Genomic DNA, 27,677 nt, shown 5'->3' with positions numbered 1-27,677 from the left:
GGAAAAAAAAAATATAAGGTGTATATATATATATATATATTTTTTTTTGTAAAAGAAAGAGGAGGAAGGTGGCCTTCACGTTAACATAAGCTTCAAGGGAAGTTGGTAGCTAACATGCTGCAACTTAGGAGTCCTCACGTCAATCAAAACCTTCAAACACCAAGTATTATCGTGGACCGTCAAATTCCCAAAGCTTATAAATACGGACCTCTTCAAATCTACCTTCACACAGCTACAAAACACTTCTGTTCTCTGCTTAGTCTCAAATAATTAAGCTCCAATAACCACCACAAGAATATGGGAAGCAACCAGTTCACTATTGTCATCTGCTCTCTCTTGCTTCTTCCATTAGTCTTCCGTTCAACAGCTGCGTATAATGAAACTGCTCCAACCAAGCCGATAGAGAAGAAGGTCGATGTGGTGGTTGAAGGCATGGTCTATTGCCAAAGTTGTAAGTATTCTGGATCATGGTCCTTGACAGGGGCTAAGCCAATCCCTTCAGCTAAAGTCAGTGTCATTTGCAAAAACTCCAATAAACAAGTCACTTTCTACAAGGCATTTGAAACTGATGCGTATGGTTACTTCTATGCACATCTTGATGGCTTCAAGATGAGCAATAATGTTTTGGACCATCCCCTCCATGGTTGCCATGCGAAGCTTGTTTCATCTCCTCTTGCAAACTGTAGCCTCCTCTCCAATATTAACAATGGACTTTATGGCGCTCCACTTCGATTCAAGAACAAGGTGCTGCGAGGAACTCACTATGAAGCTGTGATCTATGCTGCAGGCCCCTTGGCTTTCCGTCCAGCTCAGTGCACTCCAGAAGCTCATGTCTGATATAACTGTCCTGACACTTTTCTTTTAGTTCGTGATCAATCTTCGTTTTGGTTTTGATTCTGTTTCGTTCCCTCTTATATTGGTTTTGGCTGCCATCCAGGAATGGTGGCAACTTGTTCTATTTCTTCAACGAATTGAATTTCCTCTGCATGAAGTGTTACATGTTAGCTATTACATTGTTGTTTAGTTATTTCTTTCTCTAGGCTGCATTTGCAAACATTTCAAGGACACAGATCACTGCACGATGCTGATGAATACGATCAATCTTCATATTAGTTTTTATGCTTGCTTTGTTCCCTCTTCTGTTGATTTTAGCTGTGTCATCCAGTAACGGTGGCAATATTTGTTCTATTTCTTCAATCAATTGAATTCCCTTGCATAAAGTGTTACATGTTAACTTTCACTGTCGTTGTTCAGTTATTTCTTTCTCTAGGACCTTTGCTATACTTGCAGACATTATAAGGACACGTATAATGATAGTGCAACAGAGATTGGATATGAGCTGCAACAGAGATTGGAATAAAGATAGTGCAGGCAAACACTACATCACATTTAAAGATCTTAACATGAAGCAAGATCGTCAAAATTTTACAAATTCAAGCACAAGGGCATTGTTGTGGTATATCACAACACAATAAATAAGCTACAAAGTGAAACCTTACGTGCCACTAATAATAGTTGTTCCTAAAAGTCCAATAGCTTTCCAAACATTTTATTTATGTCATCCATTGCCTCTTTTGTAAACGCTGTCGGCTCAAACAAATCTCTGTTGCTTACTCTGGATGACCTGGGTGGTGGCTGTCCTTGTAGATGCTCTGAATCATCATCAGGAAGTATTGTAAACCCACAAAGATCTTGTTTCCTAACAGGGGCTTTATCTTGCTTCTTTGGTCTCTTGGTTCTTATAAAATCTATTGGCTTCCCAAACATGTTATTAATATCATCCATAGCCTCCTTCAAGTTAATTGTAGGGTCTACTAATCCATGGTGGCAAACATTTTCCACCTCCGGCTCATCTAAGATGGTAGACCCAACGAACCTGTGAACAACTGTATCCTCTCTAAGTTTTATTCGAGGTGAGCTCTCTGAATTCATATAATCAGAGCTTTCAGATGGAAGATCCTTCGGACTTGGGAAGACAAAAGCATTTAAAGGTAAAATGGATGAGCAAGAACCGTCTGCCAGATTCTGGGTCTTACTCTCCTCTAATTTATTATCATAAGTTCTGTCGCCATTTTCATTGCTTTCTTCATCATCAATGAATATTTGGAATGGTTCTTGGTGAGTCTGGGGGATTTGAGCTCTACCATGCACCATCAGGGAAATGCCCGCTTCTTCTTTTTGAAGGAATGAATCAGTTCCACTGTCCAAGTTTTCATCAATAAATACATCAAATCCACTGTTCAAACTACACTCTTCTTTTGGTCGACTTATGCGTGATCTATTTACTGGAGAGGTCTCTAAAGGTTCTCGAAACATGCCATTGATGGCATTCATGGCTTCCTTCATATTTATTGTAGGGTCCACCAGTCCATGATGGCAGGCATCTTCTGCTTCTTGCTTTCCAACTATTGCAGTGTCTACAAACTTTACCACAACTGTATCATCACTGTGACGTGTCTTGGCTTTATCCGACTCTCCTGTATTCTTTTGCTGCTTGGATACATCTCTCTGTCCAATCTTTTTCACATGTCCCTGCTTCCTGGACAGATCACTGCCCAAGCCATCTTCACATGAATTTCCTGAAACCCCAACTTGGTTAGATTCCTTCATTGGCTTCACATTCTGAGAACTCCTGTCCGGTATCTGTTTAGGCCTATCCTCAATGCTGTATACATTCTCATTGTTCTCTTCAGACTTCCTGGAAGATAGAGGTCTTTTGCCACTTCTTCCTATCTGGCGCTGCAAGATCTCTGTAAAAAGTTAGATAACGGAAGACTTCTACCAATAATGAAGGCAAGCTCAACATCCAAAATAAAAATGAGCATACCTGGATGTTCCTTTTCTTGTGTCTCTCCATGCGATGAAGGAATTGCTCGTATGATTTCTGTAATTCATCAACAGGCTCGGCAAGGCTGTTCAAAAATTATTTTAGATAGTGAATATCGCTTAGGTTCATTTTTCGAAAAAAAAGTCACATACCACCCAAAACCATCAAAGGGTTATGTAACATAATGAAATACAGAAGCTACTATATTAGGAAATGATTTATTTGGCAAGTTGATATTCTTTTTGTGATGCAATAAAGCTAGTAAATTAGCAGTCATAATATAATATCTTTGCTTGGTAGAGGTAGATGGTCAAATAATGAATGGGGTTTTCGTTATCACCCAAGTTCACAGTGACGTGTAGCTTGAATCGACCAGGGAGGGAAAAAACAACAGCATATAGCTTCTAGCATGAATCCAAGAAGCGAAGCCAACCACGTGAACCGAATGCGAATAGTAAGTAAACCAATTACATTCTGTTATCATTTAGATAAGAACAATGCAAATGCTTAATCAAGCCTGCAGCATCAAATGAAAGGTGAATGTCGCTAAGAAATCCAATTTAAAAGTAAACGAGGCTTTTATCAAAGCTCATAGTAGCAGGTTATCATTTATATAAACGATCCACTCCTTTCTCATAATTTTCAAAATTCTCAGCCTTAAGCCAGCCAGTAAGAGTAAAATGAACCTAAAAAACATATTGCTAATAAAAAAGCATGCCCACTATCTATATGCAGAACTAGGAAGTCACTGAACTGCTATTGGCCTTATTTTTCCAAAAGGTTGCATTACAAAAGCCATGTAACGCTCGTTCAAATGTATTGTAAGCAAGCATTTACTGATAATATCCAGTGATCATGAACATCAAAGGTCATCTTCCATTCAAATATTGAGATGTTTTTTGAAATTCAGTACACTTACTTCTGCACCCCTAAACGGTACATGTTCTCAGCCTCCTCAAAGTTCTTCATCTTCTCGTGATAAAGAGCGTAAGCCTGGTAGAATAATGACCGCTTCGTTCCAATGCTATTCGTTTCCATGGTACTCAACAGCGCTCTTGGATCACTCGCATAATCCATCTACTCAATCCCATTCAAGATAAACAAATAACCATAAAATACAACTAATATTTTTAGCATTCAATACCCTTTTATTTTCCTTTTTCAAGAGACTGTCTGTCCATTTTACTCAGAAACCAAACAACAACTGAAAAAACAAAATTGGAAAAGAAACTAAACAGCCCGTGATCAAAATCAGATTTATCAACATGATAATCCAATCTAAAACCCAACAACCCCCAGTTCCCAAAAAATAAAAAGAGAGACGGGTTTTGAAATTACCAGCTGTAACCAGACACGAAGGTAGCGCGGGTCATTCCTGTAACGCCTATCAGATGCAAAACTCTGCGTGCATTTTTGCAGAAAACGAGGCAGCTTTTGTTTCAGTGCATTCGGAGGCAGGCAATCCTTCATTTTCTTAATCCCCCTGTTTAAGAACAGATAAAAAATTTGATTAACAGAAGCAATATTATTTAACAGGCAAAGAAAAGAAAGAGAGATTAGGAGTACCGGAGCCAAGGGAGAAGAGGATCATTGCCTGAGTAAGATTTGATGTCTGATATTAAAGAAGAGAAGAGATCATTGTGGGTTGCTGAGCTTTTTGTTTCCATTTTTTCCCGTTTGATTTGGAATTAGAGTTGATTAAAGGTGGTGATTTGTTTTGTTGACAGAAGAAGTTGTAAAGGAAGCAAGGATAGGGAAGAAGAGGAAGATGCTCATGGTTTTTGAATTTGGGTGAAATAAGCGCCTCCATAGTCCGTGGAAGAATCTGGGGGTTGACTTGTGTGTGATGCTTGGATTGACAAGATTGGTCTTCCGGGTGTTTAGTGAATACACGTGTAATATATTCTCCAATAATCCAGCTTTTATCTTTCAAGTGGAGGTGTGATGATAAAATCGAAGCCCACGATTTCTCCCACGATATCAACAATGCGAGTGCTGTTGTGGGATGAGCTTTTTAATGCAAGGTTAATTGATTTATGCATTGAATTTTTTGCTGTTAAATGTGAGGGTGAATTGGGTTATTATAGAAAATATTGATTCAACATCCAAAATACTACTGAAGGAGGAGCCTTTTTCAACATCACAATTTTTTTTTTTTTTTTGTCTTTGGAGTGTGATAATGATGCTGAGAAAACCAATTATTCCTTTTGTGAGAATTTGAGTCCTAAAGCACAGGCTGTGGTTTCAAAGAACAGAGGAATTGGAAGAGAGTTGTTAGGGTTTTTGAGTTTTTTAAGTCGTAGAAGGATTATGTTTCAAATGTGATTCATTATAATATCGTGCTTCGAGCATTGAGTAAAGCTAAGAGATGGGGTGAATTGAGGTTTTGATGGATGGATATGCCGTGGTTTTGCCGACGAATAATATGTTAGATTGATTTGTACAGGAAGGCGGGGTGTCTTAAGGATGCAGCTGAAGTCTTTTTAGAAATTTTGAAATCTGGGGTGGCAATAGACATTATCACTTTCAATACTATGATCTTTACTTTCAATACTATGTTGCAATATGTGCTTATGGGTCATCAAGGGAGATTGATAAAGCTTTGAAAACATTCATGAAAATGCAGGACAAAGGCGTTGAACCAGACCTTGTTACTTTTATATTTTCAAGCGTTGTCTTATGTCACCAGGCATTCAGTTCAAACATTGCAAATTTTGGCGGCCGTAAATTCTGGTCATCAATGATAAAGGTCTTTGCCAAGGGCTGCTTTTATTTGCTAGGTCTTGTTTGAACTTTGCCGCAGAGATTTTCAAAGGACAAACAGAAGAAAGGATGAAAATAAAGTAATTTTGTTTAAGCCCATAGTCTGACTCGGTCATATATAATTTGAGCCTCCAAAACCGAAATGCATAAACTCCAAAACATTCAGAAAGTTGAACAAGCAACATGAGAATTTGTTATTATTAGAAATTATGTGCAACAGAAAGTAAACAAAATCTCCAAAATACTAATGGGCTAACAAGCTTCATCAGTTCCTAAAGATGCATTCCTATTCATCAAGATTAAATGAAGTTTGAAAGATCTATTCAATTAAGTGCAAAGATCGCACACCTTTTTTTTTTGTTTGATTGTATCTCTCGAAGACCAAAAAAAAAGAGGGAATTTATCCGAATTTGTTGTCATAATGACTCCCAGGAATTAAACATGGAAGATAACTTGGTGTCATTGTTTAATTCCTAAAGTTGATTGTATTACAAAGGAGGGTTTGACAGCAGAGGAAGTTTTCGTTTAGGTTGAGAAGTTCCCCTGAACAAAATCTTGGTGTCTTCCCATGCCATTGCAGGAGATTCTGTGTAGACAACATTCCGAGTTCTCATTTTAACCAAGACATTGACAGGAGAGAATTTTCTCATATGCCAAATGACTGGAAGCCTTCCAAATTTGATGGTCAAGGATAGCTGTTGCTGAAAAACTGGTGTCCGTAGTCTGCTTCAGTTTTCGTCACTCTTGAATTTTGAACTTGTATGTCTTCTGTGACTCTGGATATCTTGAGAACTTGAAGCTTTTCTTCAGCCTTGAAAATTGTTTAGATGATTTTCACAGAAGATTCTTTTCACTTGAGACTGCCTTCTAGATATTAACAAATATTACTGTTAAGTCTCGACTGCCAACACCTCTTTTCGTCATTAAATTCTGAATTTTAACTGGATTATCTCATCGGCCAACTACTCCATAGACATTAGCTAAATAGACATAGCTTTAATTGCAAAGCTTTCTTTGCAATGCGCTCTGCAATAGCAGATTGTGGACTTGCTGTACAGGCACTAAGAAGAACCGTCCCGAGAGATGGGTCATCTCTGCAATCTGCATTCTCTATCAATATTTCTGATTCTTCTAGCAAACCAGCATGGCCTAAAAGATACATCATGCAATTGCAGAGCTCCATTCCTGGTTTAATGTCATACACCTCATTCATTGCGGCAAAATATTTCAGCCCTTTATCAACCAAAGCAGCATGACTACAAGCAAAAAGAACCCCAACAAAACTAATATAATCAGGCTTAACTCTTCTTCAATCATCTCATCAAATAATTGAAGAACTTCTCCACCTCTTTCATTTTAGGCAAACCTATAAATCATCGAGTTCCATGTTATCTTTCAAATCGACATCCACATAAATATTCTTTATGCAAAATAAAAAAAACAATAGCTTTTTGCATAAAAATCACCTAAAGCTGATTATGTGATCACATCTCGCCAATGTTACCTTCTCACAAAAATTCTCACAAAAGGAATAAAGGGTTTTCTCAACATCATTACTAGACTCCAAAGACAAAAACTTGCGATGCTAAAAAAAGGCTCCTCCTACAACAGCACTCGCAATATTGAATCAATATTTTGTCTGATAAACCAATTCACTCCCACATTCAACAACAAAAAACTCAATGTATAAACCAATTGACCTTATAATAAAAAGGCTCCTCCTACATCAGCATTAGCTAACGATGTTGAAATCATGGGTTCGATGTTGAATTCAAGAGGGAGGCAAAAACAGTGGTTTTTAGATCTGGAGTGGTGAAGCTGAGAGAGGAAGCAACGATTGAGAAGAGTGGTTTTTAAATCTGTAAGAGAGAGCAAAACAGAAGAAGTCGAAGAGAATGGTGCATATAAAAGTTGTAGAACACTACAATCTCGGGCCAAGAAAAATTACAATGTTCAACACAATAAACGGCAAAAGTAAAAAGTAAATAAACGCAGTAAAGTAAAAATTGAGTGACGCGCCAACCAGGCACACACACACTACTAGTCGTCCAAGGCACCGTCACTCCTTGGCTTCTTTACACCTAAAACATCGCCCCCTCTCCCTCCTCGCCTCACTCAACTCTCTCACTATGGCAAAACCCGAAGACGACTTGTCCGACCCGGTTGTACGAAACCATAACAATGACGAAAAAGAAGAAGAAGAAGAAGAAAACGACGACATCGAAGACGAGGGCGAGGGCGAGGACGAGGAAGAGGACAAAGACCTCGAATCCCAAAAGGCAAAGCTCCGAAACAGTTTTCAGAATTTCTTTAGCCGGATACAACACGAATCGGTCCCAATTCGCGTCCACGATGTGGTAATAAAAGGGAACACGAAAACTAAAGACTATTTGATTGAAGCAGTAACGGCGTCGCTTAAAGATGCGTCTACTATTCAAGAGCTGTTTGCGGCTTCGAGTGAAGTGAATTTTAGGTTACAAGCGCTTGAGATTTTTGATTCGGTCAAGATTACGCTTGATTCGGGCCCACCGGAGTTGCCTGGCACTGCTAATGTGATTGTCGACGTTGTAGAAACCAGGAGCCCTCTCTTGGGTGAAATTGGTGTTTTCAACAAAGGCGAGGTATAAATTTTGAATTTTTTTTTTCTAGTTGGAATTGGCGGTGTTTGGGTTATTGAATAGTGCTGTAATCTGTTTCTTTCAATTTCTTGTGGCTTTGCTTTAGTGACTGCGAGTGAATTTGATAGAAATGTGGGATATTTAGAGCTTGTTGATTCAGTGAGCATTTGATGACTGAATAATGAGGTGCTCGTGTTTAGCGGGAAAATGGGAACAGTTGAAGAGTGGAATTTCATTTATAGAGTTTGCTTGTTTAATTTGATGCTGTGATGCGCATTATCTACTATCTAGGCACTAACAAAACAGCACTTGTGAATTTTGTTTCTATTTTTTGGAATTGCGATTCAGTGCCATGTTTGGTTGCTGAAAAATAGTGGAAATGGAGAGAGAATTTTAACGGCCTAACTAGTTTGTGTCATTCTACAACCATATTAGTGATTATGAGCATGGAATCAGGTATGTTTAGAGTAAGGTGGTTGATGATACACATGTTTAACGTTCTAATTCATTGGGGCATTTAGACAGCTCAAATATTCCGTGTTTGCATAATTATAAAATCTGTTCTGACACGCTGAGTTTGATTCACATTTTTACACTATAATTCAATTTCTCAAGATTCAACAGAAACTAAGGGGTTTCTGAAATTTTAAGTTGGTTTTGTAGGCTTCATCATCATCGTTGGAGGGTACACTCAAGTACAAAAACATATTTGGTTATGGGGATCTTTGGGATGGTGCTCTAGCATATGATTGTGACCGCAAGGCAGAGGTAAGTGCTGGCGTGTTTTTGCCAAGATTCAAAGGACTTGTGACCCCGGTAACAGCACGATTATTCCTGCAATCTCAAGACTGCCTTAAGTTTTCCTCTTTCAAAGAGCGATCACTGGGGCTCTCTCTTGGATTATTCTCAACCCGGAACCATGACTTGGTGTACAATCTTGCATGGCGTACCTTGACAGATCCATCACGAATGGCTTCGAGTTCAATAAGGAGGCAGCTTGGTCATGGTTTACTTTCATCTTTGAAGTACACATTTAAGATTGACAGGAGAAATTCACCTCTGAGGCCAACACATGGATTTGCTTTTGTTTCTAGTACCCAAATTGGTGGCCTTGCCCCTGATAGTCGTAGCTTACAATTTTTGCGCCAGGTTAGATACCCATTTCATATTTGAACTTCTGGTTTTCCTTGTAGCTCTTCTATTCAGTTCTTTCAAGCATTATTGTTTCCTCGCTTTGCTGCTACTTTTTGGCTGTATACAGGATTGCTCTGACTGCCTTCATTGCTTATGCCTCTCCATCTATCCATGTGTCATCTGTTTTTACAGACAGTTTTCTTTTACCAAATAGAAAATAAATGTCTATATGGTGTTTTGAATCTCAATTCTGTGGGATTAGACCAACTTTCTTTGAGCTTTTATAAACTTTATGATTTTGGCATGGAAAATGATGGCCATCTGTTGGATTTTAATGCAAGCTATGTTTATGAGGCGTTCTTTGAGCTTTTTGTTGGGGCTGGCTTTGCATTTTCTAGGAGAAGCCAACAAATCTTTGATTTCAATATTTTTATGCTAACAGATCTAAGTACCAGGCCTTAGCTTTCTCTGGGTCAAGTCAAACTCCTTTAATGATAATCGATAATTGTCTTGCTGGTAACTGTGGCAGATGCAGTCCGTGGATAGTGGAGTCAACTACCCCCCACTGAAATAGTCGAGTCTTTAGATAAGTAGGCAACAATTCTAGAACAGTTAATATTGACCCATTCACTGGTTAACATTGCCCCCACTTGGACAACTCCATGCCTAATTGGACAGTCATGGAACTTAGGTACCAAAACTTGAAATGCATTACTTTCAAATGACAAGCTACATGCCCACCTTATTCTTCTTCTTCTTTTTTCTAGTTAAGAAAACAATGACAAGAAGTTGCATGCCACTTTTTATGAGAGTTGTAACGAAAACCTATGCTACTACTAGCTTCTTTGTTGAAGAAAAAAAAACCTATCTTATCACTGTTCTCATTCTTATACTATATTTGCTTGAGGGGCAAGTTTGCTAATGATTTATAGACATATTTTAAGTAAATTTCCTTTTCTTTTCAATAATTAGATAGTGTATAAACCATGCAATTTTTTTTTTAATATAGGTATCTTTTTTCCTCCTGGTTATAGGTATATTTATATTGCTCCCACTAAATAAAGTTACTAGATCCACCAGTGGCTGCCAATGCAGGTTCTATGCAGAGAGTGAATACAGTATATACACTAACTGTTCAGTTGTGGTTCATCATCATGTAAAGTAAAAAACTACTTATAAATTCTCCGAAATCATATAAATTGGGAATTTGGGATCCAATTCAGTAAATAGGAAAATATATTTATACAAAATAATGTCAAAAGAATTGAACTGTTGTCATTTTGGAGAATGAAGAACCGATTTCTCTCAATTTTCTTTTCCATGAAAGAAGGAGAAAAAGATACAGATCAAAGAGTTAAAGATTATCTAGGGTTGAAAAAATTTAAGCTGCAATCATCCTTTCATGTCTACCTTTCTTAGAATGCCAATCTTGAATAATTTAGATTGGGGAATAAAATAGATTTTCATACAAAAACTGACCTTTTAATTTGTTTGTCCTACACTTGAAAGCTAACTTGTTGTTTTCATCATTTCAAATTCATGCACAAGGCTTCGCTCCTCAACCTATGTTGGTTGACTAGTTGATGGAGCAAAGATTATTTGTTATTGTATGTTACTTGAAAATATTTTGTGTCTTGTGTTTATTGAGCTGTATTTTTGGACAACAAGCTATTTCTCATTAATATATCATACTGGAAGCGTGGTTACATGCGCGCGCGGGGCTGTATTTTCTACAGGCTCTTTTTTAAAACAAATTGGTCTATTTTATGCCTCCTACGTTGACCATGTTGAGCTATTGGATACCTGATTAAAATATGAGATGCCTTTTTTTTGTTCCAACTCCATTGCTTACATTTTTAATTCTCTCGTGGACTTTCCATTCTGTTCTTACTTAAAACAGGAGCTCGATCTTCGTTGTGCTATACCTCTTGGATTTTACCGTTCTGCACTGAACTTGGGGATATCTGCTGGTGTTGTTTTTCCATGGGGATCTGGATTTTTAAGCATGTCTTCACCACTGCCAGAAAGATTCTTCCTTGGTGGCAACCTATCTCCGGTTTGCACTTTGGGTGGCCCGACATCATTATGGGGGTTTAGGACAAGAGGTCTGGGCCCTACTGAGCCTCGAAGGCAATTTCAGAGTAACCCAGCCAATGAGAACACTGATTCTGGAAGGGATCATCTTGGAGGAGATCTTGCCCTTGCTGTGTTTGCAGATTTTTCTTTTGATTTTCCATCAAAGTGGTTAAGTGCAAAAGGAATCCATGGACACTTCTTTGCATCTGCTGGGAATGTCGAAAAACTAACAGAAAATGCATACCGGAATTTTTCTTTACGGAAGTTCACAGAATCATTTCGTAGCTCTGTAGGAGGTGGAGTTGTTATTCCTACAAATCTCTTCCGAATGGAGGTCAGTAATCTTTTTTTTTGGCCCCCATTTTGTAACTAAGAAATAGAAGTTTTATGGGCTGTATAATTGTAGTTGTAGAGCGCAATCCTATTGAAACAGTGGGTGGTTCAACATCAAAAAATTTAATTGTCAGGAAAACGTGAAAGCTATCTCATCAAATAACATGGTGTACTGTTGCACGAGTTTCATACAGCATAGCATGAAAATTGTGTTGTCATCTCCTGTTTTAATTATTTTTTTTCTACAAGAGCTTGGCTAGGAATTTCGTTTCTAATGAGCTTGATTTTGTTGCCAGTTGAATTATTGCTACATCTTGAAGAAATTTGGTGAGGACTGTGGCAAGTCAGGGTTCCGTGTCAGCTTTGCTTCTCCCTCGTAGCATACTCGGAGTCTTCCATGCCAGGTGGTTGGGTTTCTTTTTTTCTCTTTTATATGCTTTTGACACTGCAAAGAAAATCTCACATTAGACAGCCTTCATTCTTTGTTTCAAATGTAACTTTGATCGTGCAAAGTCAGTGCGGAATTTTACGGTGCACAAAAAGAGAGGAATAATATGATAAAAACGAAACAGTGACCTAGGCCGTATGTTTCAAGGTGTTCCATGAAACCTTTGAGCGTTCCAATTTCAGACATGATTTTGCAGAGGATCTGATTATCCTGTTTGTCATTATAATGTGAGTGTTTAGATTTTTTTCCGGGCCTTCTGTTGGTGTAAAATTATAAACATACGGGTAGCCGGCCTAGCCCGGGATGGTATTCGGATAGCGGAAACTCTCGACAGTGCGGAAGCCAGAAAGCTTCCAGGGAAAGAGCAGCCCACGAGGTGCCCTGATCAGAACGCCGCCCGCCACTGTGTGAGGAAGGACTGTGGCCATTTTAAGCTGGGCTTTCTTTTTGTTGGCCCGAATGGTGAATAGTCTCCTACCTCTTCACAACCCCTTGTAAGCCGTGTTTTAATGGTATTATTCTATCCAAGAACGTCGATGCTCGAGTATTTGATAATAAGCTGAAGAAAAGGGAGGAAATTATCACTTGCGATGGAGTGCAATAGCAGCTTTCAGAATAATAATATATCTATATAGCTAGCCGAATGCTTTTAACCTCTTATCTCTTCCTATTTTATTTCCTCTGTAAAGGTGGATTCATTCAAGGTCATTTGAGGTTATCGTTAATTGCATATGATAATTGGTCAACGGAAGGTAAAAAATATAAGTTATAGGTTATCTTAGGGCTCAGATGGAAAGGTTCTCCTATAGTCAGTCATACGCCTCCAATGTTTGCTTGTCAAGATTAGTGTATCTGATTTTGGCGGTCAAAAAGGAGAAATGGTAGTCAATTAGCGTCGGACCATGGTGGGTCTATTGCTGGCAAATCAATTCCTCTCGGTCCCCACTAAGGACTCTGAATCTAATTAATCTGTCAAGATTGGACTCTGAGGCTACTGGGTCTTTGAACGGGAGCCAGCATTTTCGCCGTCAATCAAATACATCTAGAGGAAGCCAGCTCTATATAGGTTCTGCTAAGTCAAGAAGCAAGACCTAATTTCAAGAGACCATTGGCAAAATTAATGATCCTCACTGGATTCCAAATATAGTACTCTCGTTTGTTACCTGGAAAAGAAAAGACTGCCAATCCCCCTTGGAATATCCATCCAAAAAAAAAAAAAAGTTTTTCTCGAGCGGGGCCTGTCTATAACAATTAGTAAAACTATCGTTTTACCGGTCTCAAGCTAATTACAGCTTAATCGACTAATAAAGGTCTATATTTTTTTTCCTGTTCTCCAGGGAAAACCAAGTGGAGGCTGCTTTTTCGTGCGTTCCCTTAATGTACCTGACAATGTGGCATGGTACTTGAAGAAGAAAAGCAAGCTAGTTCATGAGTATTGCAAATTGCAGCCATGAATTTCATGCAACTAACCTATATTGCTAGGGAAATACAAATGACGGGTAATTTGTCACGCTCGCTGCCGTGGTGGACAAAATGCAATTGAAAAGGAGACAAAATACACCTTTGATATCAATTAGCATAAGCTGCAAATATTGCAAATCAATGTTCAGAATGTATAAATTTCCTTTAATTCCATGCATACGTTTCCGATGTGAAGGCAACGCAATCAATTAATTACTCGGACGCAGCATTTAATTTCTCTTGATTAATCAAACACGCAATGTTAATTAATAATTCAAAGCGTTTCCCATTTCACAACGTCAAGAACAGCTTCTAGCTAAAATTGACCATTTTTTTATCTCGACCGCCTTTCTGATCAATCAGATGGTGTTCATATGGGCTGATCATAGATCAATTATAGGGCTAGTGACGTGATACTCGTGAAGTCAATTTTTTTCCACACATACCAAAAACTTAATTAATGATTAAGTGAACACCAGTTGTTATTTCATAAATGAGAAACTTGAATGGATCAGCTAAAGTTGAATGTGGTCGACATGCAGCATGCATGGCATCGGCAACACTGCATGCATGGATTCTACATGATGATAATGATCATGGTAGTGTTAAATACAAGTGGGTGCAGCATAAAAAACTAAATTTATGTAGCTAGGAAAAGGACAGACATACTCATTCTCAAAGGATGGTAGATCCGCATAAATAGGTTCACGTATTCTCATGCACAAGATAAAAGTAGATTAAAGAAAGAGTGGTTAAAAAGAAGGAAAACAAAGGTCTTGTTGGGAGTTGACTTCCTAGATTAGGTGTTTGATGCCGAATCTCTCAGACCTCCCGGCCCTTTCTAGTCTTATTTTAATAGTTTTCACAGGAAAACCAGACCATTGCTGAGAAGTGATCTTCACATATATTTCCAAACTCCATGTGTTAAACAACTATATATCCCTTTTTAATTATTGGATGCTACCTAGCTGTAGCATTGATCTCTTATAATTTCTTTTCGCTGGCATTTTTTCTTTATAGTAATCCAAGAAATATTATTATCATTAAAACATTTTTAATTTTCTTTATATAAAATTAGCTTTAAAAGTCTTCAATCATAAAACAAAAACAAGAGGGTGAAGAGTTAATTAAAAGATTGAATCATAATCTGACAATTGATCCTAAAAAACCGGATTATTCTTAACTAGCAATTTGATGTCTTCTGTTTTCCAGGAACTGCTTGGAAAGAAGAGACAAAAGCATAGTAACACATAATTGCTTTTAAACTAATAACGAGGCATTTAATTGATTGAAGGTAATGAAATGTATCAAGTAAAATATTAAATGAGACGAAACCAATTATACACAATTAACTAAGTTGGTTGACTAAACTCAAATTAACCCTTTTCCCACTTAAATCACGAGTTGAGTTGACTCACTCGTGCAGCAAATTTTGTCAAATGTGCACCAGCTCAGCTAGTGTCCTCGGAGTCCGACCATTGTAAAACCATGGATGGATTAATTTGAAGTTCTTTTTTCCATTCAAAGACATTCTCAATTAGCATTTGCAGTCACACCGCACACCCAATAATGTTTAATTTAATACCAGCTAACTATATCAAAGGGTGACTTTGCCAGGAGAAACCATTAATTTCTTGGACGGCTTTGATTTCTCTCGAGATCCTCGTGATGATGAGTAGTTTTTAGCTAGAGAAAGTAGAAAAAAGCTTTAGTTAGTGGTTACATGTCATGCAGAGATTTGATTACGTATATATGTATAGCCCATAAATATTGTAGTTAGAGCACACGAGGATGGAACATTAGGTTTCATGCAGAAATAATACTATATTTTAACTTACTTTCTATGTCGAACGCTGAAATTAAATTGTGCGCGTGGGCGATTTTGTTGGACATCGAGTTAATTATAAAACGATGATGATCTTAGGCATGAATTATACATAAAAAAAATCATAAATCTATATAATTTTCGGCCTTTAACTGACCTAAAAAAAATTAAAGTATTTGATCCATTAATGATTTGTTTCCTTCTTTGTTTGTTTGGTAATGGATTAATGATTGTTTTCGATAAGGTGTTAGTGTTTTTTTTTTCACTTCTTGACTTCAAATGTCATATAGACGTTATATATATACATGTACATTGACATTTTAATTTTAATTTTAGGACAACAAATACATATATATATATATATATAGGCCAACAATTTTTTTATACATTGTTTTTTTCTTGAGATTTTTTAACATTGAAAAGTTATTGCTACTTGATATGTAACTCAATCATTAAATTGAAAATTGGAGGAAGACTCGGGATCTTGGCATGCACACTGCTCGGCACGAAGCCTTAATTATAAATCTTAGTTTGAGATTGAGTTCTTTTTCTTTTGTTACTGTATTTTCTGTTTGAATATTTGACTATTAACAGGAATCCTTAAATGTAACATTGACGGAGTCAAACTGCTACGTAATAAGCGTGTTTAGAACACTCATCTTGAATTTTAATTTTTTTATATTATTTTAATGTGTTGATATTATTTTTAAAAAAATTAACAAAGTGCCTGTTGCTGATTTTTTGAAAATTATATTTATTTTGAAGCATATATTTAAATGCCATGGACCAAACAAATATTTGAATCCTACCTTTAATTAAATTAATTTTTTTACTTCAAATTAATATTTTTTATATTTTTGCTAATTATATATATAAGATTATTTTCTCTTCTCCCCTTTTAATATTCGCGTGGTCCATGGCATTGAATCTTGGATGAAGGCAAGGAAGTCAAGGCTTTCGTTAAAAGTTACCATGCTTCCAGACTTGCTAGCTCTAGTCTATTTGGGTCTTATTTGTTCGTTTCCCCTACTGATCTAGTCTATATATATATAATCTTCAGTTTTCAAATTAATGCTGGCCCATGCCAAAACCATAAGGTCGTGATGGAGCTCATCCGATAGATTTTTTCTTTGTCAGCTACCCAGCATTGCTCGAGTTTCTTGATACAATGGTTCCGAGCTTTGTCTAACTAGTTATTTATTAATCCAAATATTTTTATTGGGAATTTAACTTTGATACTCCTTTCCGAATCATGATTTTAGTATTTCCCTAAACTAACTCCCACGCCAAATCCATATCTGACATCGGGTCTAAGTTTTTTCATATGTATCGCTAATTATAATTAATTATTAATACTAATATCAAGACTCTTATAGTACAGGATGATTCCCCGATAAACCACAATCACCAGACCCAGTACGATGATTCGATTTCTTTAATGTACATATATCCTCTCAACATCATGTTTTTAAATTAAATGGATATGATTTAGAATACCATAAAAATAAGAACTTAACTTTTTTTATTGTTTTATTTTTCTTATATATCTGATCAAGATCATTGAGTTTATAATTGAAAGTTACGATAAAAGAATATGAGGGGATCCAAATCCAAAATATCATGCTTTCACATCCATGTATCCAGAGGGACTTTTATCATATTTATGTAAAGAATGAAATTTAAAGTATTTTTACAAATGAATTAAATTAATAGATATGGATATGCTATATTTATCCACACAAAAAAAGGCTAGAGATAAAACTTGAACTTCAAACCTTCGGATTAAGTAAGTTTTATCTTTATCTCCTGAATCAAGTCGACGAAAGCAATTGGTTGGGTTGAAATGAATATGATGATATCACAATATGGGAGCAGGGCTCCAATAAGTCTTTTTTAGCACACCAAACAAGATAATAGGTAGTGTGATACTGGGTAACCCAGCAAATCAAATAAAATCATAAAATTTAAGTATAAGAAAATCCAATATTAAAGAGCAAAATCACAAAAAAAAAAAATTAATTTCTTTAAAAAAACAATAAAAATAATATCAAGTTAAATTAGGTTAACCTGTTAATCCCGCAATCATGAACATAAGATTAAGATAACCTCATAAAAAGATAAGCGAAAAAAAAACATGAAGATCAATTATCACTCAATCAAATGTCAAACGATAAAATTAAAATAATAAAAAATATTAAATGTTAAAGGATCTCATCTAATAAAGAAGAAAAAATTAAATGAAAACACAATAATCTCATAGAAAATAAAATTAAAAAAAAATCAAAATTCAATTTCTAGCAAATAAATTTTTGAATGATAAAATAAAAAAAATATAATCTAAAAAAGATCGACAAAACTCAATCTAAGTCTATTTGGGTTAGAATGAAAAATCTGGTTATGATACTGGAATTACTATATTGAAAGCAAATTAAATTAAATTACCAAATAACCCAATATTGAAGGGTATTAAGATAACTTGGATCATTTTTAAAATCAGCAAAAAATTTTAATAAAAAATAAATAAAAAAATATTTTTTTAATAAAATTTATATTTATTAAAATATGACAAAACATCATAGCCCAACAACTTAAGATTTTTTTATTTCAATGATAGTTTAATCATTTTATTATGCTAAAAAATTAAAAGGACAAAAAAGTAAATTTAAACAAGTTTAATATTTTTTTTTGCTTTTTAAAATAATTAAATTTTCTTACTGTAAAAAATAATATAATAATATCAATTTATCCAAAGACATTTAAAAATAACAAATGAGTGATATAAAAAAACTATTTTAAATCTCATAACAAAACAAGGATGTTGGTTAAATGTCAAATAACCAGACAAATATATGTCAGAAAGACCCAAGAGAAATCGAAGAGTTGTTGACATGGGTGCCACGGTAAGTGGTCTTCGATAGAGACAAAGACAAAATCCGTGATTCTCGACGCAAAGATAGTGGGGCATGCATTTTTCCAAGTTAATTTGTGTGTGAACTGGCGGGTGACAGGCTAGCAAAGCTTGATAGGGCTATCCTCCATTGATGAGCTATGATATTCTTTTTTGCACACACGCACATAATCTTAATTATATTTTCTTGCCTTGATTTTTCTCTTATATACCATTAATTTATTCCTCGGTTTACTAGTCTCGAGCTGATCGATCATGAGCATAAAGTTCTTTTCTTTGAGAATGCCACAGAGAAACCCATTTAAATAAGTGCATGGAAATTCTGATCATACATTGTGCATTAGAGATCCAAATTAATATAGAAACATGAGCGTGTGAAAATTTTAAAGAACAGGAAAAGGCTACTTCTATATATGTACGTATGTATAATTAGTTCAGTCCAAATTTATCGAGTCTCTGCAACGAACTGAGATAATAAATAAATCTTTACTTAATTATATAAATATAGTAATTAATCTTTTAAAAGTAATAAATTTTGCTTATATCCCAAAATATATAGATATATAAGAACTTATAACATGGACAAAAGCTAGGTACGTGTTCGGGTGAGAGAGATATATAGATATATAGTCGTGGAAGTTCCATTTAAAATTCTACTTTCTTATCATAATTCTTGACGAGTAGAAGAAGTTTCGAATTTAAATTAAAGTCTAAGTTCAGGATCGGTGAATGAAAATTCAAGGAAAACATTACTTTTATTATATAGCTCAACTCTAATGGACATCTTCGAGAAGAAAAGAAATTCTAAAGACATGAAGAACTTATCTTATATACGGAATTACATGTACACCAAGTGTATGTATATATATATGCATAGTTCCATGCTTTTGTATATGTATGCTAAATGTCATTTTCCAGCACCTAGCTATAAATTTAATTAATTATTCACCATCCACCCATCCATGCATAGTATAATAAATGCATGCCAAACTTCATTATGCATGCATGTCGACATAAATAAGTATAAAAAAGTAGACTAGCTATATATCAAGAAGACAGATGAAAGAGCCAGCTATAGCTGTATATTCTCCTTAGTCAAGGGCTAGGGTTTTTGAATTCCTAATTCTTGAAAATATTATTGCTTATGCTTATCTGATATTATTCCAAAAGAATATTAACCCCATTTTCTCTAGTCTGATGTAAGAAATTAAGATGAAACTGAAACATCAAAAGTCATTTTATAAGACACCTAGACGACACTAAAATTCCCAACTACTGTTTCTTGATCATTCACATAGAATTGATAAGGGAAGACAGCTAGCTAAGCTAAGCTAAGAAAGATGGAGGGAAGTGATAGTTTTGGAGGCTCCAAGTCAAGCTATTCTAACAAGGAAGTCGAACAAGACAAGGGTGATGAGGAGGAGGTGGATAAAATTAGTTTCAAATCCAGAAATGAAGGGGTGAGCACAAGCAACAGCTCAGTTGAAGAAAATGAAATGAAGGCAGCCAGTACCGGATCTGTACGGCAATATATTCGTTCTAAGATGCCAAGGCTCCGGTGGACGCCGGATCTTCATCTTTGCTTTGTTCATGCAGTTGAAAGACTAGGAGGACAAGACAGTTAGTACTCAATTAACACTCCTGGTCTCCTGTTTTATTCCTTTTTTTCTTTTTTTGGTGAATGATCTGCTCTTGTTCATTAATTTAATTACAGATGGGAATTCCATGAGGAATTTGCTTCTGACAGTGGGAATTGTATTGATCTGTGCAGGAGCAACCCCAAAGCTTGTTCTTCAGATGATGAACATCAAAGGCCTTAGCATTGCTCATGTCAAAAGCCATCTTCAAGTATTTTGATCTATACTAGCTGTTACATAAGTTTACTTATGCACTGATTAGCTAACAATTTTCTTTTTTATTTATTTGGCCCGATTTTCCTAATTTTATGTATTCTTTTGTTAGATGTACAGAAGCAAGAGGAGTGATGAACCCAATCAAGGTAATTATTAATCCTTTTTTCTTTTTATCAAAGAAGTAATCGTTCCTGTATAAATAGATAGAGCATTAGGGTTTCTCTAGGGGATTGTAATTCTCTCTAACTTAGGAAGATACTATTGACAGGCCAAGGGCTTTTTTTTGAAGGCGGGGATCACCAAATCTACAACCTTAGCCAGCTTCCCGTGCTACAAAATTTCAATCAAAGATCTTCTTGCAATTTAAGGTATGAAAGTCTTAACTCCTTGTTCTCCTATTCCAAACCAAATTCAGATTCTAAATTGGTATATCCTAACAATCTCTCTCTCTCTCTCTTTCTCCTTCAAGATATGGAGATGCTTCTTGGAGAGGTCACGACCACCAGATGTACAGCCCTTATAAGGGAGGAACTGCTCTCAACAGATTCAAACATGGACTTTATGGCTCGGTATCTGAAAGACTAGTAATTGGACGCAACAATCACAATTCACTTAATTATGATTCGAGTATCAACATTCCTTCTTTGAATGTACAAGCTGCAAGTAGAACTCATCAATTTCTTGAAGGGGTCGAGTTGTTTCAAGTATCCCGACAGGAAGAAAGTAGACCTAGCTCAATGGAATCACACTTCATAGCCAAGTTGCAAGAGAGATCAGGAATAGATCAGGAATGTTTGAACACCACTAGTTCCGCTGACAAAAATTGGAGAACAATTCAAGAAATGCAAAAAGGTTCAAAGAGAAAGACTTTGGATTCAGATTGCAACTTGGATTTGAATTTGGCGCTGAAACTATCAACTAAAGATGACGATGGACTTCAAAAATGTGTAGCTGATGGTAGTTTGTCTGTTTCGTTGTCTTCATCTTCATCATCAAAGCTTGGCAGATCGATGGAAGGAGATGGAAGGAGGAAGCATGCAAGGATGGCAAGTACTCTAGATCTGACTTTATGAATGGGACAATTTTGAGTGAGATCTTGAAGTACTTACTTTTCCTGGACCAATATGCTTAATGATAATATCATGTACCTGCATACAAGGTAATTTTAGTCATTATTTGATCTTCTTTTGTTGGTTATGTTGTTTTGTATGCAGAATCTCAAGTAGCTGTAGCCTGTAGGCTTCAGTTTGGTGTTCCCGATGAATAGATGAATATTTTTAGCATTACAAAATATGCATTTTGGGTTCTGGGTATTGTTTTCTGATTAGAGAATATATATATAACTCTTAGCTACCTTTGAAAAGACAAAAATGAAAATGACATTGATACTCAAATCATTAGCATGAAAATCCTTCAATTATGTTACCTATATATCATGTAGGCTCGTAGCTAGATTTAGAGAAGAATAATTCTCCAGAGGGAGGGGATATATGGTTTTCCATTGGAATATATATTGATTGAACAGTTCCCTTTTGCACTTTGCTGATGAAATGTCTGATCAGTTCCTATATACACTGAAAAAACTATTAATGATGTATAAATGCATGAAATGATTCATGGAGATTGGAGTGACAGAAGAATTAAAAGAGACACCTCTCATATGCAAGTAAACCTAAACCATAGAGTGTAGTGCAGCACACACACACACACACACAAGTCTGCTACCAGTCAGCAAGTAACTTTGGTTTCCACTTTTTCCTCGTGGAAGTGATTGGTTTTTCAGATATTCATAAATGCTGGAACTGTTGAGTTTAATGACATTTTTAACATCTCACAAGATCAAACTTGGAACAGAATGGTCTTCTAATTAAGAAATAATACAGGAATTAATTTTGATAGCGAGGAGAAATTAATGCTATGCCATTCAATGCTTTTCTCTAGCTTTTTCAGTAGCCTAAGTTTGCTTAAACGGTGAGCGAGATTAATTTTATGATAATTGCAGGTTTTGGGAAGAAAATAATTTTATATGTGTGTGTGTGTGTGGGGGGGGGGGGGGGGGGGGGAACGAATATGGAGTATATATAAGAGATTGGAATATTAGAAAAACTGTAAAACTAAATGCTGGATATTGAAAGACAAGTATTCGCTGCTATCGTATATTGCATGTGGCTTTCTTTCCCTTGTATTAAATGCCTGAATGTGTTTTCACTAGAAAAAAGAATTGGAATATTTTTCCTAATATCTTGGGATTTTCATTCTTGGTATCGAGTTGATTGGTTGGATTTTTCTAAATTTAGAAGTGGTTTACCCTTTGAAAATTCCGAATTTACATTCTGGATTATTTATTTCATTCCAGGTTGTGTAAGAAATTATACACACATCCACAGTACTATTTTACTAGATTTGGACCATAGGTTTTTTATATAAAAAATTAATATTTAGATAACGAAAGGGACATAAAAAAATAACAATTATAGATATAGCTCTAATTAAATCAAATAAGTTGATTTTATTTTAATTAGATGATAAAAAATAGAAGATGATAATAAAGTGATAAAATAAAATAAAAAACCATGATTACTTGGAAAAAAAAACTCTTTAGAAGTATGAGATTGGATAAAGAAATAGATAAAAAAAAAGCAACTCGAGTTAACCCGAGGAAATGTGACAAACATGTAACCTAGATAATTAATAAGAGCAAGTTAACCCGAATTAACTTGCAAAACCCGTGACCCATACCATCATATTAGGATAACCCAACTAAAAATAAATTAAAAAAATCACAAAGCAATTTTTTTAAAAAAAATGTGAATGATGAAATCAAAAAAAAATAAACCAAAAAAATTTGACTTGCATTAACTTTTTAAACTCGTGACTCATGTCATTAGGCTAAAAATACCTTACATAAAAAAACCACGAAACACAATCTCTAACAAATCAAACATTAAAAGATGAAATTGGAAAGAAAAATTAATTATACAAGAGGTTCCAAAAAATAGCAATTAGAAGAATGATGATAAAAAAAATCAAAATAAAAAATAAATTAAATGGCAACAAAAATCTTTTGATTGGAGGGTGAAATCAAAAGGGAAAAAAACTTTAACAAAAAGATTAAAAAAACAAAAGAATAAAGATCAAATTGAAAAACAAAATACACCATAAATTTAGATTGAGTGATGAAATTGAAAACCAATAAAATTTGCATAAAAGGGTTAAGAAAAAAACTAAAATCAAAAGAATGAGGGATAAAATAGAAAAAACAACATATATCAAATTGATATTGAAGAATAAAATTTTAAAAAAATCAAAACTTTACAAAAATATCAAGTATAAAAATTAGAAAGCAAAAGAACATGGATCAAATCTAAAGAAAAACAAATTAAAGGGAAAAACAAATTAAGGGGCAGCTCTAAAATTTAGAGGGTCGAACATGAAAACTAACGAGGAGAGAGAGAATGGGGGGAAGGCTCCCGACATCAAATCTAAGATCCATTCAGGACACATGCTAACCAAACATGAATGTGCCATCGAAAGAATCGAACGCCATCTAAGAAGCCACGACTTGGTTGCCAGGAGAAGCCACAAGCGTCTTCTAAAAACCACTACAATCCTCCATGCGCTGATTTTCACTTTAAAACGAGTTCTACCTTTAAATTATCTTTCTGAATTAATATGATTAGTGTCAATCAAAAACTCAAATTGAAGGTTATGGCAATTTGTGTTTGTTCTTTAAGATTGTTTTCTTGAAATTCTGCCTATTAATTTAATCTATGAATTCATCAACTAATTATCTTGTATCAGACACATTGAAAAGAAAATTTTATTATATGGTGTACAAAAATTTTGCAAATAATAATTACACTAGTTAGTATATATATTTAGTTTAGATTCATGTAATTTACAAGATAATGGTAAATTCCATAGTAATGTATAAAATTAAATAAGAATCAAAATTGTATTTATTTGTTGAAACACTTTATAAGATAATCAGCTTTATTTTTGTTATTAATCAATCATTTGTTCTTACAGTTTTATTGTTTTTTACTTGATGTTACAACATTTGTTTCAATAAACCTTTCAAAATTCTAGCAACATCACCTTTTATAAATATACTTCTAAACAAGGTCCAATAAATCGAAGTAATATTAATTGATTATCTATCTATAATGGTTGAATCTAAGTTCTAGATTAAGAGAAGTTTTAATATGAAAAACAAATATTTAGACACTTTGATTACAAACAGTAAACTAGAATTAAAAATGAATTTTTTTAGTTTAAATAAATTTAAATCATGTGACTTTTGAGTTGAAAAAATTATTTATGCAACGTTGATATTTTACAATGAATCCAAGCTCAAACTTAAACCCGAGCTCGGGCTAGCGCTCTTGCATATGAGTTGAAGTCCAAACTTCACTTTGTTTATGATATCTCTCTTCTAAAAGTTTGTGTTTTTTTTAAATCTAATAATTTTAATTTTTCACTTTATAAATATCAAGAATGTTTGTTGCTTTCCCGTATGAGATAGAAACTTTTAGAGAGTTTAAGATTGTATCAAAACATGTCAATCAATAATCCTTGGAGATTAATTTTTTATTCATCCATAATTTATTTAAATCATGTTAATATTCTATATTAGAAAGAATTTATATTAAAAATTAAATTCCAACAAAGTTTTAATCTAAAAACAAGTAGTTTTTACTTTGAATTTGATCTCAAATATACTAATTAACCATCTTCTTAAACAAATTTTCCAACATTATAATCAAGCTTTGTTTGCAACCTTAATCACATAATACAATTTATATCGGGCTCGGCTTTGCTTACCAACTTCAATTATGATTTTTCATATGACCAGGAAACACATTTGAGACTTTTCTTTGCAAAGTCGCAACCTAATTCTTGAAAGCTTTTCGAAGTTCGGGCGCGCACGGAATGATGTTTTCTTATTCATGACCGTATATAATATATTTCTCGAATCTAGCAAGGGGACTCAGCATTGATATGCAACATCGATCACAACATCAATTTAAATTCCCGATTAGGTTTTTGTATTTGAATTCTCGAATATATTATTTCGGTATAAATTGAAAAGTAAAAGAGTTACATGTTTCAAGAGATTGGTTTAGGTGACGAGAAAAAGATTCATATATTAACCCAATTTATGCATGCGGGTGTAATTAACCTAACTCATATCTATATTCAAGTTAAAAAGTTTGAGGTTGGAAGAGAAAGGAAAAAAAAAAAAAGCATATCCAGATGCAAAAATCTCCTGCACAAAAAAATGTAGACAATAGTTGTAAATTCTAAACTAAACTGCAATTTCTTTACTGGAAAGGACCATTTTATGTAAAAAATAATAATACAAACCTGTATATTACACATCGCATTTCATTTTCACATGAGGTCACTTGGTCACAATTGTCCCCCTTATTTGAGTATAAAAGTGGTTAGTATAATATTTAAACCTTTTTTATTTTTGTATTTTAAAAAAATTAATTTTTTTACTTCAATTTTTTTTCATTTCCATAATGTTTGATTTATTAATATCAAAAAAAATTTAAAAAAATAAAAAATATATTATTTTAATGTATTTTCAAATAAAAAATACTTTAAAAAATAATTATTATTACATTTTCAACCTAGCTAAGCTACATCAAAGATCCAACAATCAATTTTATATACATTATACAAGGCTTAAATGCATTGACGATCGCAGATACAGGCAAGTAGAAAATAAAGATGATCAGCTTTGACAAATGAACTCTAGAATTTCCTTATGGAAGCAAAGACATTGTGATGTGGCTTCTGGTCTTCATTTAATTCAACTCTCTATACCAACAGTGCTTAAAATATCTTTAGATTCACATATCCAGGAGAGTCAGACAAGGGCTTGTATCCCTTCTCCAGTCAACATGGAATGTGTTTTGAAATAACGATTATCTCGAATATAAAATTTTATGTGAGAGGGCGGTCTTAATTTTATTTTTTATTTTTTTTTATTTTTTTTTATGTTACTGGAGGAGACTGTCGAATATTCATTGTCAAGACCGGCATGAAATATTAACTTGTATATATATATATAGTACTATACCTCGGCCCAGAATCTTGATTTTCTATATATATATATATATATTTGGTTGAGCGCTGCAAACCTACCAGTGCTTCAGGGATTTGAAAAGCTAAGAGCACACTGGGAAGTTCAGAGTTGTGATGGCATTTTTAAATCCTCGAGGAGAAGTAGGCAGGCAAGAACTAGAACGGAGGAAAATGCTCCCTTTTAAAACCTCTCGTTTTCTTTAAGAGCAGTGGACTTGGCCCGTAATTATATAATAAATTTGCTGTCAGGATCAAGTCGAGTTCGGGCCTTTAATGTGGTGAACAATACTTTACCCAAGTCCAATTTTGATCCATTCAGACCTGCCTTGGCATAAAACGAAGCAACAACCCCTTGCAAGTAAGGTGAGAAAAGGAGCAAAATAAAAAAAATCTATGCTTGAGATTGACAAACAAAATTATAATTCAACCAGTAAAATACCCCCACTAATTAATTTAATATTAGTATATTGTTTCACGCTTGACACTGAATCAATATTAATTTTTTAAAAATAAATTAAAATAATATAAAATATATTTTTAAGTAATTTGATTTAGCAATCATATCAAAACTAATAGTTTTGATTATAGCGGTTATATGTTGACTTAACACACAACACACGTCAATATTTTTAAGAATAAAAAGAAAAATAACACCTCTATAATTCTCTAGACATCTACAATACAAATACTTTATACATATAATACCATCACAATAATTTTCTCACGTATTTTAAAGTATAGCAAAATAAATGGGTGATATAAAAAGCGAGTTATTGTGAGTATCGGTTATAACAAGTGAATAAAAAAAATCACTTTCACTTTGTCTGTCCTACTGTTCAATGTCTATAATATTGCATTTTGAATAGGTGCTTCTTAAAATTTTGATTTTTTAAAAATTATTTTAAAAATATGTTTAATTCATTTTGATGTTTTGATATTAAAAAAATAAAAAAATTATTTTAATACATTTTTAATTTTTGTTAAAAGCAACAACTACCGCGCGTTTTAAATGTTGTTTGCAAAAAAATTGATGTTTTTTCACTTAAATTTAATTTATTTATGTGTTTCTTGATGGTTTTAATATACTAATGTTAAAAATATTTTTTGAATATTTTTTTGAATATTTTTTAAAAAAACAATCATTATCACACCAATAAAGATATTTTAAACTTAATTATAAATAAAGTTGAGATTTTAAGATTCAAAATAAGCAACGTCTTTGAACATTAGGATCAAGTGCAACAACAATTGAGCAATAACTGTGGGCATGCCATTGCATATTTAAAATCGTCCCATGAGAAATAGTGTAAACAAGCATGGACCGGCATTCCACTT

General features: G+C 34.3%; 4 protein-coding genes across 5 annotated transcripts; 3 read left to right on the top strand and 1 right to left on the bottom strand.

Annotated features, from left to right (window-relative positions):
- The first annotated feature begins 227 nt into the window (after positions 1-227).
- Positions 228-1,140, top strand: LOC133696781 (non-classical arabinogalactan protein 30-like). Its single transcript, XM_062119056.1, has one exon. The coding sequence runs from the start codon at positions 298-300 to the stop codon at positions 835-837; it is 540 nt and encodes a 179-aa protein (XP_061975040.1). The 5' UTR covers positions 228-297; the 3' UTR covers positions 838-1,140.
- A 211-nt stretch (positions 1,141-1,351) lies between these two features.
- On the bottom strand, positions 1,352-4,632 carry LOC133696780 (uncharacterized). Its single transcript, XM_062119055.1, has 5 exons — positions 4,394-4,632; positions 4,166-4,310; positions 3,747-3,904; positions 2,828-2,912; positions 1,352-2,739 (listed from the first exon to the last, which is right to left on the bottom strand). The coding sequence occupies exons 1-5, from the start codon at positions 4,492-4,494 to the stop codon at positions 1,522-1,524; spliced, it is 1,707 nt and encodes a 568-aa protein (XP_061975039.1). The 5' UTR covers positions 4,495-4,632; the 3' UTR covers positions 1,352-1,521.
- A 3,000-nt stretch (positions 4,633-7,632) lies between these two features.
- LOC133697501 (uncharacterized) lies at positions 7,633-12,447 on the top strand. Its single transcript, XM_062120104.1, has 4 exons — positions 7,633-8,211; positions 8,872-9,357; positions 11,243-11,752; positions 12,048-12,447. The coding sequence occupies exons 1-4, from the start codon at positions 7,720-7,722 to the stop codon at positions 12,129-12,131; spliced, it is 1,572 nt and encodes a 523-aa protein (XP_061976088.1). The 5' UTR covers positions 7,633-7,719; the 3' UTR covers positions 12,132-12,447.
- Positions 12,448-19,460: 7,013 nt separating this feature from the next.
- LOC133697827 (two-component response regulator ARR18-like) lies at positions 19,461-21,537 on the top strand. Of its 2 annotated transcripts, none has more exons than XM_062120634.1 (5): positions 19,461-20,013; positions 20,165-20,241; positions 20,356-20,392; positions 20,536-20,614; positions 20,716-21,537. In XM_062120634.1, the coding sequence occupies exons 1-5, from the start codon at positions 19,734-19,736 to the stop codon at positions 21,317-21,319; spliced, it is 1,077 nt and encodes a 358-aa protein (XP_061976618.1). In that variant the 5' UTR covers positions 19,461-19,733; the 3' UTR covers positions 21,320-21,537. The 2 variants fall into 2 exon arrangements, with proteins under 2 accessions (XP_061976618.1, XP_061976617.1); XM_062120633.1 differs by having other exon boundaries at positions 20,515-20,614.
- The last annotated feature ends 6,140 nt before the right edge of the window (positions 21,538-27,677 follow it).

Source organism: Populus nigra, chromosome 6 (genome assembly GCF_951802175.1).
Source record: "Populus nigra chromosome 6, ddPopNigr1.1, whole genome shotgun sequence".
Taxonomy (NCBI): domain Eukaryota; kingdom Viridiplantae; phylum Streptophyta; class Magnoliopsida; order Malpighiales; family Salicaceae; genus Populus; species Populus nigra.
The sequence above is the reverse complement of the archived record's forward strand: the minus strand, read 5'-3'. Positions and strand labels throughout refer to the sequence as shown.

Bases quoted from the DNA above. Each gene is read 5' to 3' on its own strand.
- LOC133697827 (XM_062120633.1), top strand. From the start codon at position 19,734: ATGGAGGGAAGTGATAGTTTTGGAGGCTCCAAGTCAAGCTATTCTAAC. The intron at 20,242-20,355 runs GTATTTTGATCT...TTCTTTTGTTAG, and splicing joins ATGTCAAAAGCCATCTTCAA to ATGTACAGAAGCAAGAGGAG. The intron at 20,393-20,514 runs GTAATTATTAAT...TACTATTGACAG, and splicing joins GAGTGATGAACCCAATCAAG to GCCAAGGGCTTTTTTTTGAA.
- LOC133696780 (XM_062119055.1), bottom strand. From the start codon at position 4,494: ATGGAAACAAAAAGCTCAGCAACCCACAATGATCTCTTCTCTTCTTTA. The intron at 4,311-4,393 runs GTACTCCTAATC...GTTCTTAAACAG, and splicing joins CCTCTTCTCCCTTGGCTCCG to GGGGATTAAGAAAATGAAGG. The intron at 2,913-3,746 runs GTAAGTGTACTG...ATTTTTGAACAG, and splicing joins TACCGTTTAGGGGTGCAGAA to CCTTGCCGAGCCTGTTGATG.
- LOC133697501 (XM_062120104.1), top strand. From the start codon at position 7,720: ATGGCAAAACCCGAAGACGACTTGTCCGACCCGGTTGTACGAAACCAT. The intron at 8,212-8,871 runs GTATAAATTTTG...TTGGTTTTGTAG, and splicing joins GTGTTTTCAACAAAGGCGAG to GCTTCATCATCATCGTTGGA. The intron at 11,753-12,047 runs GTCAGTAATCTT...TTTTGTTGCCAG, and splicing joins CAAATCTCTTCCGAATGGAG to TTGAATTATTGCTACATCTT.
- LOC133696781 (XM_062119056.1), top strand. From the start codon at position 298: ATGGGAAGCAACCAGTTCACTATTGTCATCTGCTCTCTCTTGCTTCTT.